The sequence below is a fragment of the Homalodisca vitripennis genome, chromosome 2 (genome assembly GCF_021130785.1).
Source record: "Homalodisca vitripennis isolate AUS2020 chromosome 2, UT_GWSS_2.1, whole genome shotgun sequence".
Classification (NCBI taxonomy): Eukaryota; Metazoa; Arthropoda; class Insecta; order Hemiptera; family Cicadellidae; genus Homalodisca; species Homalodisca vitripennis.
This window is the reverse complement of record NC_060208.1, coordinates 125,830,292-125,846,416: the sequence shown is the minus strand read 5'-3', so window position 1 is coordinate 125,846,416 and position 16,125 is coordinate 125,830,292. Positions and strand designations below refer to the sequence as shown.

Genomic DNA, 16,125 nt, shown 5'->3' with positions numbered 1-16,125 from the left:
AGGTATTTCCATGCATGTTGTACTGTACTGCATTAAAAGTAAAAATTAAAAAAAAATCATTGTTGTAGCACACATTTCATGCATGTTGGTTGACATGTATTCTGAAACAGTAGAACCATTGCAACACTCAGAATGTGAATGAGTCTTTAATATTACAGATTGGAGTAGGATTTCTAAAAATGTGTTTGTCGGGAGAAAAACTTAGAAATAGGAGTGTTTGTTACCATTTAGACATTTTATTTTGGTAATTTAGGGTGATTGCCAGTTTAAAAGAATTTGTAAATTATGAATGTGGCATTAACACTATTAAAGTACTAAAAATCTCGATGAAATTCGTCTTCATAAAGTACGTCGAACATCCGTACATTGGTTGACATGTTTTCTGAAAAGTACCCCCATTGCAACACTAAGAATGTGAATGAGTCTTCAATATTACAGTTTGGAGTAGGATTCCTAAAAGCTGTAGAAATAGGAGTGTTGTGATGCCATTTTTACATTTTATTTTGGTAATTTAGGGTGATTGCCAGTTTTGAAAGAATTTGTAAATGTAGAATGTGGCATAAACACTATTGAAGCACTAAAAAAACTCGTGAAATTCGTCTTCATAAAGTTTGTCGAACATCACAAGAAGGAACTAAAGAAGGCAGGATTGCCAGAAGAAGAAAAAGACTAGAAGTAGATGAATTATACGACTCTCAATACGATCCAGGAGGATTTTAAGACAAATATTTCTTTAGAATCATCTAAATGTTTTGCTTTCGGCTGTTTCACTTGTTTAGGTTTAGGTACAATTTTACTGAGGATATAATTGACATATTGCTTTAAAATGTTTTACTGAAGTTATATGTATACATAATGTAAACAATATAATAGAATAATTTAATTATTTATTAAGAAAATATGTTAAAAATAGAAAAAAATGTTGATACATTTTGTCTTTTGAAATGTTTTATATTTTTATAGTTCTGGTAATTTTCAAGAAGATTCTAGTCTGTTTTATGTAAATATATGTAATAAACAGTGATACAATATCAAAGTCGTAAGTAATGTGGTTTCTAAGTTATATTCCTAACGCTACTGATTTTAACATCGCAATGATAGGGGCTTTCAAAATCCCTTAAATTATAACTAGTTTAGATAAATAATTTATAAGTTATGGTAAATTAATAATTTACATACGTAATTTCGATATCGAATAGTAATTATCTCTGCCAGTTTAAATTGATTATAAAGTCATTCACTAATTATTGCAATACTAAAATATAATTTTTGAACTTATATAATTTGAAGATGATTGGTACCCAAATTTGTCTTTCCTTTAGCTTAGAATGTCATACATATGAGAATGTCGAGTGAATGTTTTTTTCATTATCCAGCATTTTTTAAAACCTTCCTTGGCCCAGCCTATGCCACCAGAACTAACATCTCGTCAATATGGTTCGACGATAAGATGTTTCTATAGGTAGTTATGAAAAGTCTAATAATTACTCAACTACACAGTTCAAGTTGGAATACAAAGTTTCTTAAACTTAATATTAAGGTGTTAATTTTTGATATACAGCGACACTGGAAAGTTCATTATTACAATATTTTAAGTGGGTCCAGTGAATTCCAGAAAGCGCAAGAAGAGCACGTGTCTTTTTATAGTTTATGAGTACAAGAAATTGAGGATATGAATGAAAAGAAATACCTTATCTGTATTTTATAAAGCCTGTCTTAACAGTTTAAAATCTAAGTAATGTGAGTAATATTTGTTTTAAACAAGCGTACATTTTGACATTAGATAAATACATTTTTATACTAAATAGGTAACATCAATGCAAAATTTAAGAGATAAGTTTTAATATTATTTTAAATACATCTTGAATACATTTACGCACATAGATTGTATCCTCATGATAGAACATGTAGAAATATATATATATATATATATATATATATATATATATATATATATATATATATATATATTGAGAAAGGTATAGAATAAAATTCCAAACAGTCAGAACAATAACGGTTTAAGAATAACCGTTTATTTATTACACAATGTATAATATATTAAGAAGGCTTATACAAGAATACCCTACTTTGTAAAACATTCTTTGATATAACATTGGATTTTTTGTATCATATGTTAAATAGAATATTTAGTGTGGCTTTCTGATGGTTTAACTTCTAAAATATTCACAGGCATAGTAGCGTTTAAAGTTGCATCCTCTCGTTTGCCATTTGTAATCAAAGGTATCGAGCGCTACGCATCGATAATCATCCGAGACCTCTGGCTCTCCATATTTCCAGTTGGTATACGTAAAACCTTTCCCTGTAGAGTTCCACACATACTCACCTGCTGAGCCCAGGTCAGATCCAGATACCCACACTAACCCTGCTATTCCTGGAAAATATGAATGATATCATAACGTCAATACGCAAATAAACAAGGAGAAATATCTCCATCCTTAGGTGTGTAAGGTTTAAATTAAACATAAAATAAATGTGTCACCTCTCTTGAAAATATATGAAATAAAGAGGATTGTTAAACATTGTTAGAAAAATTTCATTTATTTTGTTGGAATATATATTAGGAACTTTAAAGTAGACTAGTACTTAAAATAACTTTAAAACCTTACATCAAAAACTGTGATTATTTAAAAGTTCAATGAGAAATGTTCAACCTGTAAAGGATGTCCTTAACCATTTATTATATGATTGCGAAATACAGCGTAAAATATTTTTAATATTAACTTTAAATCAATTCCAATTTTATTTATTAGCGTTTTATTAAACATTATATAGGAAACATTTCTATTAACACATTACATACATTAATACAGTTATAACGTTTTACTTAAAATTCTTAAAAGATCTACTAATACGAAATGGTTATTACTTATATTTTTAAGATTTACCATAGACTTTTTATCCTAATATATTATATAATAATGTAAGATTAACAGTACATACCAATAGACAAGTTTGCATTATCCAGATATGTTTAGAGTTTTCGTTGAACTGACTTAAATAATTAATTTACAGTTATTACAGATTGTTCAGTATTCAAACAAAACCAATTTAACGTATTGAACTTTTATTAACATAACCTCTGACCTGATTGTTTGCCTGCATTCTTTATATCTTCCTGTTCTGACGGGCTTGTAATGGAAGCAAAATACATGTCCATACTGCGGCATCGTTCAATAGCAGTAGTCCATGTCACCTATAAACAAATATAGACTAAGATCAATTGTTATCCAACTGATATGTATGTTGTTTGAGTGCTGAGGGTTTGCTTAATGAGTTATAATCTGGCAAAAACATTCTTTACATACCTATCTAGTAGCTCAACCGACCCTCAAAAGACGACTCGGTCTGGGCGCAAACTTTAAGGATGTTAGATATAATCCCAAATAGATGAATGTATTTTATCTTAGTGTTTATTTTTCTATTATCTAAATAATGAAAATGAAATAGAAAACTATCATGAAGTTACGCGATTTGTGTCTTATGTCCACTTAGTGTCTTAAGAGTCGACGGTGACCTGGTTCATAGTTTAGTATTACTGTTTAAGTAGATTTTTTTGGGGCATGTTCACAGAACAACGGAGTATGGTGGGTTGGGTTTGAGGGTAAAGTATTTTATATTTTGTACTGAATATTTGTCACGTATAATGTTAATAATCTTGTTAAAATGTAATATACATCATTCCCCTGGGTACCATAAAGTAAAATCCTAAATCATATATATGCCAGCTATTAAGTGTGTTTAGTCATGAACCTGTAAGAGATCTCGGGATGACTAACCCACCCTGAGGTGACAATGATTACTATCTCAAATATCCTGGCTGCCTCTGAAAATGCAAAAGTTGTGTCAATGAAACTGTGATTCACAACTAACAAAATATTAGCATTCCTTTAAAGTTTTAATACATTGTACTATCGTAATCCAAATATAATTTATTATTTAGTTTTAAATTCATGGATTAAAGAATGACATAATTTACAGGCTGTAAATAACATTACTGAGAATAGTAATACTATATTACTAGATATACTATTTTCACAGATGCCAAAATGTAAATATTTTTCTCCACTGTCAATATGTTAATGAACATAATCTGAGCATTTCATTTAACCAACTGAATTCGAACCAGTGCCAGGAACAAATGTTTATAAAGTCTAAATTCAGGTAATTATAGAACTTATAGATTATTTATTACTTCAAATTCCATGTATCAGAACGAAAAATACGAAAGTTTTAAGAAATATATAAATCTTTTAAAGATCAAACAATGTGAATAATGTCCTGACTCCACAGAAGGATACAAAAATTATGGAGGAGGTAGTACAATTGCAACAAACTGCAATCACATTGATACGGCGAAACTACGATACTTTATTATCTAGAACAGAGAAAATAAGAATAAAAACAATAAAAGAGCATATTGAATGTTTAGAAAAAATAGGCTGTTTCCAAAAGACCTAGAATGTTTTAAAACTTGTAAAATAAGACATTAATTTTACTTTTAATGTTTCAGGTTTTGTGTTTGACCAAGTATGTATTTTTACAGAATTGAAAAAATTATATAAATGATTAATATCATATAACTATTATAAAAATAAATATATAAAACTAGAAATATATTTTTAAAATGCAGTCATAAATTAAACGGATTGTAATGACACGCAAAACATAATTTGTATAAAAGTGTTCCCTTTTCTGTGTAAATAACAAATTTTATATCAACAAGAATCTTACTAGTAAATTTTAGTGAATATTTCCATTAGGCTCATAAGTAACAAAGAATCACTGAAGTTTTGGTAATCCCTAATATTTAGAACCACTAAATTAATTCGGCTAATTCTTTTTTAAATTATTTGTAGAAATCCAAGGAAGTGTTATTTGAGAGAAATATCTCAAAATTTAGCTGGAATATTCTTAAAAAAAAAAAACATTATAGTTATGTTTTATTATAAAAATTTTACGGACACAAAACAGATGTTACTGTTTTATATGAAGTTCAGAGAAATACCTATATTATATATAGAAATATAAATATTGTGCTGTATATCGTTTTATAATTAGCGTAATGTACATAGCAAATACAAAGTTAACACCTCACTTTCACTCTAGATTGCACGAGTGACCATTTTAAAACATCTAATCTAATGTGAAAACTGTGATAGTTTTCACATGCTGTTCTCAAATTGGCGAGCTTCTTTGTCATTGTGATAGGGCATGTTAACAGTGGCTTAAGGGAAAACAGAGTTTCCCAAACTAAGTCTGAAAAATAGTTCAAAATACCAAATCTTACAAACTACAATTTTGAAAAGGTTTATGAACGTTATAAGTATTTTCTTCCTATAACGTTTATTAAATTCCTATCAATATAAGTAGATAGGAAGTAAGTAGAATTTCTCGCTAGACCTAAACAATCTCTTAAATTCTACAAATGTTTGTATACGTATTTTCTTATTGGCACAAGAAGGCAAACTCAACTATTGCAATATAAATAACTTAGATCAGAAGTAGATTAAAAGAGCAGGAAGTAGTCGCTTTCTGACCGTAGTAGATTTCAGACAGCTATTAACTAATATAGTTTTTTAAGCATGGAAATAATTACAACGCAACTGACGCACCATATGTGATATAACACAGTCGGAAGTAGACACCTTTTAACCGAGTAGGCTTCACTATCCTGCATATATATACTTTCTTCGTCGGGACAATCACGTAAACTGTACTTTGCATTAGAAAAAGATCGAAAATGCATGAGAAGGATAAAAGTAAATTCCAAGAATATTTTTATCCTATCCAATTATATATATTTCCAAGACCTACCTATTTTCACTTTTAATCGAGGCAACAAAACAAACTTTTCTGTAGCTTTGGAAATATAATTAATTGAAACCAGAAATGCTTATTTACGTACAAAACTTTATAAAAGATCAAGTTTAATCTCTGACACCCTTAAGCTTAAACACTGAAATGATATATAACAGATCTATGCCTAAGTACGCTTGAAAAATGCAATAGGACTTTAATTGCTATCAAACAATGACTGAATGCGGTTAAATTACCGTTTTGAAATCAGGTTTTAAGGCTTAATCTAACAAGTTAGAAAAAGTCAAAGAGCCTAATATTGTAGTGTTAAATTTTAAAGGATCAGCTAATCTGTTCTTTCTATATATTGTAAAGATGAATAAGTTAAAAATATTTTAATTAGAATTTCAAAGTCTCATCAAAACTTAAAATACAAAATATAACACAATATTTTTTTTTATCGTTAGGAATAGTAATCTAAAACACTATATGACTATATTTTTGGATACAACAATCCGAATACTCGTTATTAGATAGAACTTGACTGGTAGGATTTACAATACAGTCAGGAAAATTTACCTCTTCTTTTCCAATATAGTACTTCTTCTGTAATTCTATGGTACCTGTAACATATGCATAAATACTTATTTTATTATATTACTTTTTATTCACAATTCTTAATCTAGCATATTATGTGAGTTTTAAAGCCTTAACTTTGTATAAATGTTAATTAGAATGGTATTTCTAAATTAAGTACTTACAGTTTTAAATAAAATGTTTCAAATTAGTATCTAAATCTTAATAGTTTTACATGTTTTTCGAATTATATTTTACATATTTCATATATAATTGTATATTTTGTGGAATAAAACAAAGAATAATTTGCTATATTAGATTATATGTTATCACAATTTCCCCATTTATTGGGATGAATTGCTTTAGCATTGGCGAAATCTATCAAACTGAGGGCTGGAAACGCTTAGGCCTACTTCTATTATACTGTGTATCCTCATGATATCTTAATCTAAATTATATTATCTATCTACATGAGAGCAAACTAATCTACATTTGACTGACTTCACGCTTCTACTCAGGATTGACTCTCTTGATTTCTACATGTTATTCTTTTGGATGTTAATGACACACGTACAATATTCCAGGTTAATCATGCCTCGTTTAATAGCTTATAATTGAATTATGAATTTCAATACAACTTTGAAAAATATAAAATACTATATTTTGACTAATGGACTTAATTTGAACTTCAAACTCCAGGAAAGGGTTGCCAACGAATCCGGGCTTGCAGGAGCAAGCAGCATGATAGTTTTTGATAATGCGGATAGTGTTCAAGTCACAGACTGCATTACAAGTTTCAGCACACACGCCATTATTACATGTGTAATTTGAGGGGCAGTCCTCGTCCATTGTACACTCTTTAATTACTGGAAATACAAAAATATACAATTACACAAATAGGTTTATTATACTAATACCTATAGCAGTATCCACATGTTTACTTATTTACCTAAAATTAATATAGTATAACTTTTTGCAAATATACAGTTAGTTTCTGATAATACATCATGTATTGGATACACTAATGCTTAAATAATTCTTGTTTCTTTATAAAATAAAATATGGATGTTATTGTCCAAATTGCTATACGAGATTTATATTTAAAAAAACTTTGCAGGTACTAACAGTTTGATATTGTAATAAGATTTTAAATGTAATAATATTTACATGTTTCCATTATAAACATAAAAATGATATGTCTATAATATTTTGAACGATTAACATTTTTTTTTTTAATATCAATAACTTGATTAGATAAGCGTTTAATAAACGTAATTTAATAACTCAATCAATGTTAAAATGATTCTGAAAATTTTGATTAAACTCTAATTCTTTTTTTTATGAACAACAAAAAAAGTTCACCTTATAAACTATATATGACTACTTTCGTTCATAAAGTATCACAGGGCCCTACTGTTTTACACACTTAGTAAAGAAAGCTACGGATTTCAATTTCAAGGTTACTCCTAAATTGGCCTAGAAAGCTCGTGTTACTGAAATCATGTGAGCTATTCAATATAATACATGAGCCGTTATAGAAAAATTGCGGGAAAATCCAAAGGCAAGTACTATTATTATTTTAATTTATAAAAAGGTACCTTAAAATACGCTTGTGGCAACATTTTGAGACGCCCAAGGAGGACATTGCAACAGTCGGTCCAAAGTAAGAGTAGCCGTCCTACCAGCTTCAAGTCTTATTAACGAGGTTTCTGCTTCTAAAAATTTCCCTTGAGCTTTATTCAGTGTCTCAGTAAAACATGTATGAAGATTGTTTTAAATTTCCCACAGCCACTCAATATGCCTCTATGATAATAAGATGCAAGGCTTAACCTCCAGCCTATGCTACTGCATAGTTTAGGAGGGATGAAGTTCTAAAGCAACATTATTAGAGATCTAGGTATAAAAAACAGATTATGAGGTTAAATGCTACCATCTTTTGATTATAATACTAAACTGAAAAACTGGAACCTCATAACCTCAGTGGGGTAGCTGCCACAATAAATGATTTCCATTATATTTAGCCTTAGATGGCATAGCTTTTTAACTCCAGATTTTAAAATGGAAACTAATAGCAAAATAAGTTACAATGCAAAACATGAAGTGGTTTTATATGATTTTATTGAGAATAAAATAAAGGGTATTATACAAAAATACAAACACGGTCTACCTTTAAATTAATGGATGTATGGTGGTCTAAAGTTGAAACGTTTATTTTCTAAAACTGACTGTATATATTTAAGCTTGCGTTTTTATTCTTTATATTGCAATTTATACAAATTTGATTAATGTAAACAAAATTTGTTTGAAAGGTATTTGGTCTTCCAATCATATGTTATTTTAGTTATTTAAACACAGATATGACAGATACTGCCAAATACAATGTAATTGGGTCATAAAAAGTAAAGCCTCCGTGGTGTAATAGTAGCACAATCACACGGCAAGTGAGAGATCCGGTTTCGAGTCCCGGCGGAGCAAGTACTTTTTGTGATTCACTGTTTATTGAAAAGTTAAATAAGGCTATTGGCCTTATATATATATATATATATATATATATTGTATTACAACAATTTGGCCAAATTTTGTCTGGTAATGAAAGATTGTTTAATGTTTTACTTTAGTAAATAATAAATTAAATATAGTATACATAAAAGATTTAAATATTTCTCAAATAGTATGTAATGGATGTGCAGACAATGAATGTTATGAATGTTTTTCATACAAAAAGGAAAGTCGCATGTATTATGAAATTTTTACAAAATTTTGGTCTAATCAAACTATTTTAAAGCCATACGATTTGGTGAATAAGGATGTAATTATCTTTTCTTAGTTTTTCAATAACTTCTTACGCGAAGAATAAGCGTCTTATTTTACTACAATAAGGCATAATATTATTTTGTAGCGTCTGCCACTTTTATTTTGTTGGTCGGTAGTCGGCCCGGTATCTTAGTCAATCTTTTTTCTGTCCTCGGCCACTGCTAATTTTGTTACTGTGCTTTGGCTAGGTTGTTAACCTTGTTGACAGATCAACTGTTTTATTTACTGGTGATCACCTGTTGCTTTGGGTTGATTAGCAAGATGTTTTTACCTCTCTTCTCATATAACAGTTTTCGGGTGAAGACGTCAATTACCTTCTTGGACTGAGAATTAGTTACCTTCTTAAAAGCTGGCTGCCCCGCTCCCTATGGTTTCGGCGTTCATTGCCTTCCAGAAAAAGGTAAACGTATCTCGTAGTTTGTAATAGATCCCAGTATTTAAAATTCAGTGCAATCATCGCTTAAATTCAATCCTAAACGTTACAATTGAGCAATTATTTATAATAAATATCAAATATATTTACTGGCTTACCTTGACTTACACAGTTCTGAAAAGGGTTGCCGATGAATTCTGGTGTGCAAGCACAAGCTATCGTATGATTCTCGACAGTGCAGATTGTGTTGTTACCGCAGACACTGTCACAAGGGTCCACACACACGTAATTGCTGCAAGTGCGATTTGAGAGACAGTCCGAATGTTCTGTACACTCTTTAATCTCTAGAAATGGCATAAATAATACATTAAAAGATTATGAATTACTAATATATAGTTACAGGTTGTGCAATCAGTTATAGGTCTAAAAAATATGGTTTAAGCTTAATTTGATAGGTCTTTAAGATATTATAACTGAAATACATGCTGTACAAGTTTTTTAATTTTTATCAAAGGCTCTTTATATTTGGTTCTGATTTTAAATAGACCTAAATTGCCCAATTTCAATGCTTTATTTTAAAATGCTTGTATTTTCAAGCGGAGTGTTAAAAATTAGTTAAATTTTCCTGTATTTGAGGCAGTAATTTTGTTGATGTTGAATAAATGTAATATAGAACAAATTTTCCAAACCCAAAATTAACTACCCCTTCTTAAATTGCTGGTCTAACACCTCACTTTAAAGACTGAACAATGATTATTTCAGAGATATCTTTTCAATACTCAAACCTATTTACTGTTTATACATTTTATTTTGTTAGAACTTACTCGTATATAATAAAGAAAAAAGGACTTTTTATTTTCTTATATAGACCTTTTCTATAATTATCAAAATTTTAATAATCAAAAGCTATGAAGAATAAAAATGTACATAAACTGTAAAGAATAAAATTTTTTAAATGTTCTTCCTTAAACATTCTTGTAAACGTCGTAAAGGAAACCATACGTGCAACACTGGTTTTAACTACTTATAGCATTTGGAGTTTCCAAAAAAGTTTAATTTTTATTTATTTGATGTCACTCATTATATCGTTTTTCCATTTATATTTGAGCTTCAACATTATAACATTATCCTGAGCATAACCTATTATAAATATATTCACGAGTTTGATTCACTTGGTTTTCGGTTACTCTAAAACTTTTTTCCGGTTGTATTTGTTTCAGTGCTCTTCATTCAATTAAATACGGCTTATTTTACTGTTGAGGTATTTTTTATATTCATGGAAATAGGGGGAGTTTTAAAACCCTTACAACATCCATTACCTTGAGTGAAGAACACTTCCCAAAAAGTTGATAACGTTCATGCGAAACAACTTAAGGGGTCTCGAATACACAAACATACAATAGATCAGATTTTTCAATTACAATGTTTTGTTTTATTGTATCTATAAATATAACCAAGCCCTTTTTTATTTAAGTATCTTAAATTTATTAAGATTGTATATTATTGCAGTTTTTTCCAGTTTAAAGTACATGATCATTAAAAATGTTTTTCAGAGTACTTACTAGCTCTTTTGTGTAATATGTAAAAGGTAATAAATATTCTTCGTTTGACCACAGCACGACTTCCTAGTTTGTTCTTTGGGAATTCAAAATTGATGGGTCAGTTAAATAATCAGAGATACTGGAAACTGAACTTATGATGTCGCATCATTAGTGCAAACTTTGTTTGTTTCTAACTTTTCAGTATCCTTGAATTTAAAAATGATAACGTATTCCTGATCATTCACCCGCACAATTTAATAATGATACGTACGTATACAAACCTCAGAGTGTGGTTACAACAAAATGAAGACCCACACACGATTCTGCAGGTTATAGTTATGTTATGTGCACAGGTTTTAGATTACAAGATTCTACATAACAATCATTGAAACACTTAACTGACCGGATGCTGATGATGACTTTGACTTACTCTGTATTTGACATCCTAAGAATGGATCCCAAACATGTCCTGGACTGCAAGAGCAGACTGGACGATGTCTGATGCCTTTGCAATGACTGTTTAGTCCACAAGCGTTTTTACAGACATCCCCACAGTGTTTGTTCTTGCATTCCATTTCCTCGGGGCAATCCGAGTTCATTGTACATTCTGTAAAAATTTGTCCACATTTATAACTAGGTAACTACGAAAGGTAAAAGTGCTTGAGATATAAAATATAATACGAGTAAGTAGTGGATAGTTAGTAAAAACAGTTTACTGTTAGCAATTTAAGACTGAAAATGATATTCTGATCTATAGTTATCCATTTAGTATTGGTGTCAGAACGTGATAACATTTCAGACTTAACAGGCAGTTTTTTTTTATAATATTGGTTTGCACAAGGATTCAAATAGTGCAATAGAGCAATCAAAAAATTATATTTCCTAGTAAAAAGTACACAATTTAATATTATTACATTTTTCTTGAGCTGAGATTCTCATTTTGGAGTAATACCTCACTGTAATAAGATTTACAACATATCAAAAATATTTACAGAAGAAACAACATTTATTTTGTATTATTATTCTTATTATTTGTATAAGATTATTTCAAAGAAAATAAAAACAAAATAAAATAAATTAAATAGTTGCATGAAAAGTAATAGAAATTTTACCTAAAAGTATGTGACCTTCATGATAGCAGCCACTGAAAGGGTAGCCTATATAACCTGGTTTACAGGCACACATATAAACGTTGTTGACTGTGTGGCAGACGGTGTTAAAGCCACATACGCCAAGGCAAGGGTCTTCACATTTAAAGTCCAAGCACACTTTGTCCGAGCTACAGTCGTCACTGGTCTCACAGTTAATGTCTGAAACAACACACATTACATTAGTTGGTATACATAATCACTTTAGAGTAGGATCGCTCACTTGTAAGGTGAAATAATATACGTAAACTTTTCCCTCGCACCTCACTCTCATACATTACTTTTCGATTTCATTATTGAAGATTTTTTATTTTGGTATTCCTAAAAAATTATAACCGCACATTTAGTATTGGGTTTAGAAATGCAGGTTTTCTATTATTAGTTTTACCTGGACCATATAGGATAGTTAACCTTGATCTGTACGGAATATAAATTCTTGAAACATTTACTGAGATAACAAAACGTTACAAAAGTAGCAGGAGCCTAATATAGAATCCTAAAATTACTACCTTTACATTTGATTACCAATACAGTGTACATAAAGACATCCTTGAGTAAAAGTGTATTAGCCTTTCTTAAAAAATCTTCATAAGTTGTGTATCTAATATCGAAAACTATTTCTAGCATTGTTGTATATTGCAGTTATCGAAGTTTTCTTCAACGAAATCTGACGCTATTTCAAAACAATCATTTCATATCTTAATATATATTATAAAAATCTTTTATGGATTAGTATCTTAGTCTGTATGTTTATTACATTTCTTGGGCTGTATATAACAGCCATACTAAATAACATCTTGTTTTGAATTTTCCTTACATGTACCAAACTAACCTATCAACTATTGTAATTCCTACGAAATTGCAATTGACCACTAGCTTTATTAATTTAGTCACTGAAACTAAATCCTTTATTAGAATTCTCAGGCATTAGAAACAATTTACATGTGCATTTACTAAATTTCATAAATGGTTCAATAAAAACTTTTTATTTCTCAAGCGTAAATTCATAATATATATTTTTATGATAGAAAACCATAACATTTATTAACACCAGCACTATAGGGCATAGGCAAAAATTCTAAAATGTTAGACAACTACGAATATTTAATTTATTTAGTATTGAAAACCCCAGGGACTAAGTTAGAGGAGTTCCGTACTAAGTACATGGATTTTTTCATTACTATATACGGGTATGTTATTATTCTTCTACCGAAGTTTTCTGTTTTGTAAATAGGATATTAACCATGCCAAACTTTTTCCTTCATTCCTACATCTTTAAGAGTTTTCAAAATTCTCTTACATGAAATAGTGTCGCAACCCTGTTGAAAAATTAAAATAAACAGCCAATACGTAGCATCCTTTGCTTACCTTTGTATTTATATAGTAGTTCGTATGTCTTAGAATATTATTCGTTCCTTTTTCATTCTGAAATTAAAATTGTAGTTCCTTGATTATTAACTAATTTATTTATTAGGCCCTAAATCCTATCTCTTAGTCATAATTTTGAGATGTTGAGTTATCCATTATTTCTTATCTATGTTCCTTATTCACTGTATATTCCTATGCTCATAAGTTGTCATCTCTTATGGCTCATCTCTTAGTCGACAGGTTTTTAGATCGACCTGTAAAGTATAAAAAGTTAATAAATTGGGTGAAAATTGGTCAGTTGTATTGACTATGACGAATACCAAAGAACTCGGTCAACAAAGTAACTCATTAATCTTATCAGTTATTACCCATTCCTATCCATTTGTCTAATAATCAATGAAGATAGATGTTGGGTTATCGGAGGAGGAAGACAAATGTACAGTTCAACCAAATTTTGAAAATCGATTAATTTTTGTGCATTGGGAAACAGCCAACAGTTGTGTCGAGCACATAAAGATGGATCGAGTTGAATTGATAGGGTATAAATGTGTCTATTACATTTGTTGTAACTATTTTATTTATTTTATAGAAATTATGTATATCAAATTTAGTCATTCTTACTTTATAACTTTTCTTCTCATACACGTAATTGCCCGTATGCTGGCTAGTTTTGGGGCTTTTTATATTTTTGTTGTATGTCGTGTAAAGTGTGATTGACAGTATTTAACTGTTTATGCGGATATTTAATTTTCCAGGTAAATAAAATTATCTTGGTAACTATATTATTTCCTTTAACAACATACATTAATATTACATAACATATAAATTATTTTATTATGTTTTAAAGCTATACTCTTAGTTATATTTATATTCAGTGCATAAAATAAAAGATAGAAATATAAACAACTCTCAATCTGGCAGTTCTTATCAATGAATATATGTTAATTTCTAATATAAATGAAATAATCTAACACAACCAATAATCGTTCTTTCCTTTTGTAGATATGGTGTACCACAAACGTAACATTCTTGATGGTGTTTACAGATCATGAGTTATGTTTATTGAACGAATTATAAATAAATCTATATAGTATACATAAATATTACTCATAGAAGCAGTAAAGCATGTATTCGTATAAAATTGTTAACCATTATATGAATACTTATACTTTACTTGATGTATTATCAATGCGTTATACCGTAAAGTATTTATGCCACAACATTATCAAGATTGCAATTATCGGTTTCATGTAAAGTTTAGATTACCTTAAGCTAGTTATTATATATATATATATATATATATATATATATATATATATATATATACCATATTATATATATAAATTTAAAACGTATGTTAACGTCTTATGCAATTTTCCTATAATAATGTTTGGAATTCAATATTGTTAGATAATAAACAGAAAAAATTTACAGATTCTGCACTTGTTCTTGTACTACACTTACCTGAGGTATTGTTACCTGGTGATATTCCTAGAATTGGAGCACACAAAGTAAGCAATATAAAATGTATGGATGTCTTCATAACTTCTAAGTTATTTAACTTTGAGCACATTTGCTGAGCAACTGAGGTATTGAACGTAATGGAGCGTCGGTATCAGAAAGTAACCTCGACTTGTGACCCATGAACTGATAGTAGTTTATGGGAAAACACTACTTGTCATAATAATGTGTGACTTACCAATCACGTTTGCTGTAGTATATATTAAAATCGTAAAAGAAGCAATGTGTAGTCGGAAGACCAGTTTAGGTACTCACAACAAATATTATTACTAATTCTGTTTAAAGTTAACTTATTGAAAAATTACTAGTATAAATGTGGAATTGTTTTACTGATTCAGAGTCGTCCAGAATGAAGAACTGCAAGGAAGTTTATATCTATTAATAACAATCACTTTATCAAATATCGTTGTGTCTGATGTAGATGTTACTGGTCATAAGAATCTTATACAGTTTTTAATCATTAATCTGCTGTTCCAAATCTTGTCTTGCAATAAGAAAAGGAGACGAATTTTGCTTTTTGTGTCATATAATATGTTTTAACATGTTTAAAACACTTAGAACAATTCATACGATATTTAAATTCTATTGAGCTATCACATCAGACAAGTTATCATGTTTAACGGCGTGTTATGAACATTGTTTTCTGAACTTGTATCGAATATCTTTAATATGAAAAATTTTATTATTTCCTATCGTAAACTAAAAATAGAACAAATAATTGTGACATAACTCTTCTGGGCATTATAAAATAAAAGAAGAATACCATTAATTTTCTGTTTTATATTTTCTCTGTCACAAACAGTTAAAGAACGCTAAGGACACTTGTATTCTGTAGATTTTTCTTTGACTAAACAAGTTTATATTGCTAAAGTAAATTATTAAGTATCCAAATATTGTAGTTCTCAACAGTATCGTGAATGTAATATAAAGTCAAATATATTTACCAACAAAAGAATGATCAAAAGTA

The 16,125-nt window shown here is 29.3% G+C and overlaps 1 protein-coding gene across 4 annotated transcripts; it reads right to left on the bottom strand.

Annotated features, from left to right (window-relative positions):
- Positions 1-2,001: 2,001 nt before the first annotated feature.
- On the bottom strand, positions 2,002-15,253 carry LOC124354682 (adhesion G protein-coupled receptor E1-like). Of its 4 annotated transcripts, none has more exons than XM_046805315.1 (7): positions 15,102-15,253; positions 12,234-12,431; positions 11,552-11,728; positions 9,739-9,924; positions 6,397-6,440; positions 3,106-3,214; positions 2,002-2,392 (listed from the first exon to the last, which is right to left on the bottom strand). In XM_046805315.1, the coding sequence occupies exons 1-7, from the start codon at positions 15,208-15,210 to the stop codon at positions 2,169-2,171; spliced, it is 1,047 nt and encodes a 348-aa protein (XP_046661271.1). In that variant the 5' UTR covers positions 15,211-15,253; the 3' UTR covers positions 2,002-2,168. The 4 variants fall into 4 exon arrangements, with proteins under 4 accessions (XP_046661271.1, XP_046661272.1, XP_046661275.1 ...); XM_046805316.1 differs by having other exon boundaries at positions 15,117-15,236; XM_046805319.1 differs by lacking the exon at positions 15,102-15,253 and adding an exon at positions 13,638-13,900.
- Between the last annotated feature and the right edge of the window lie 872 nt (positions 15,254-16,125).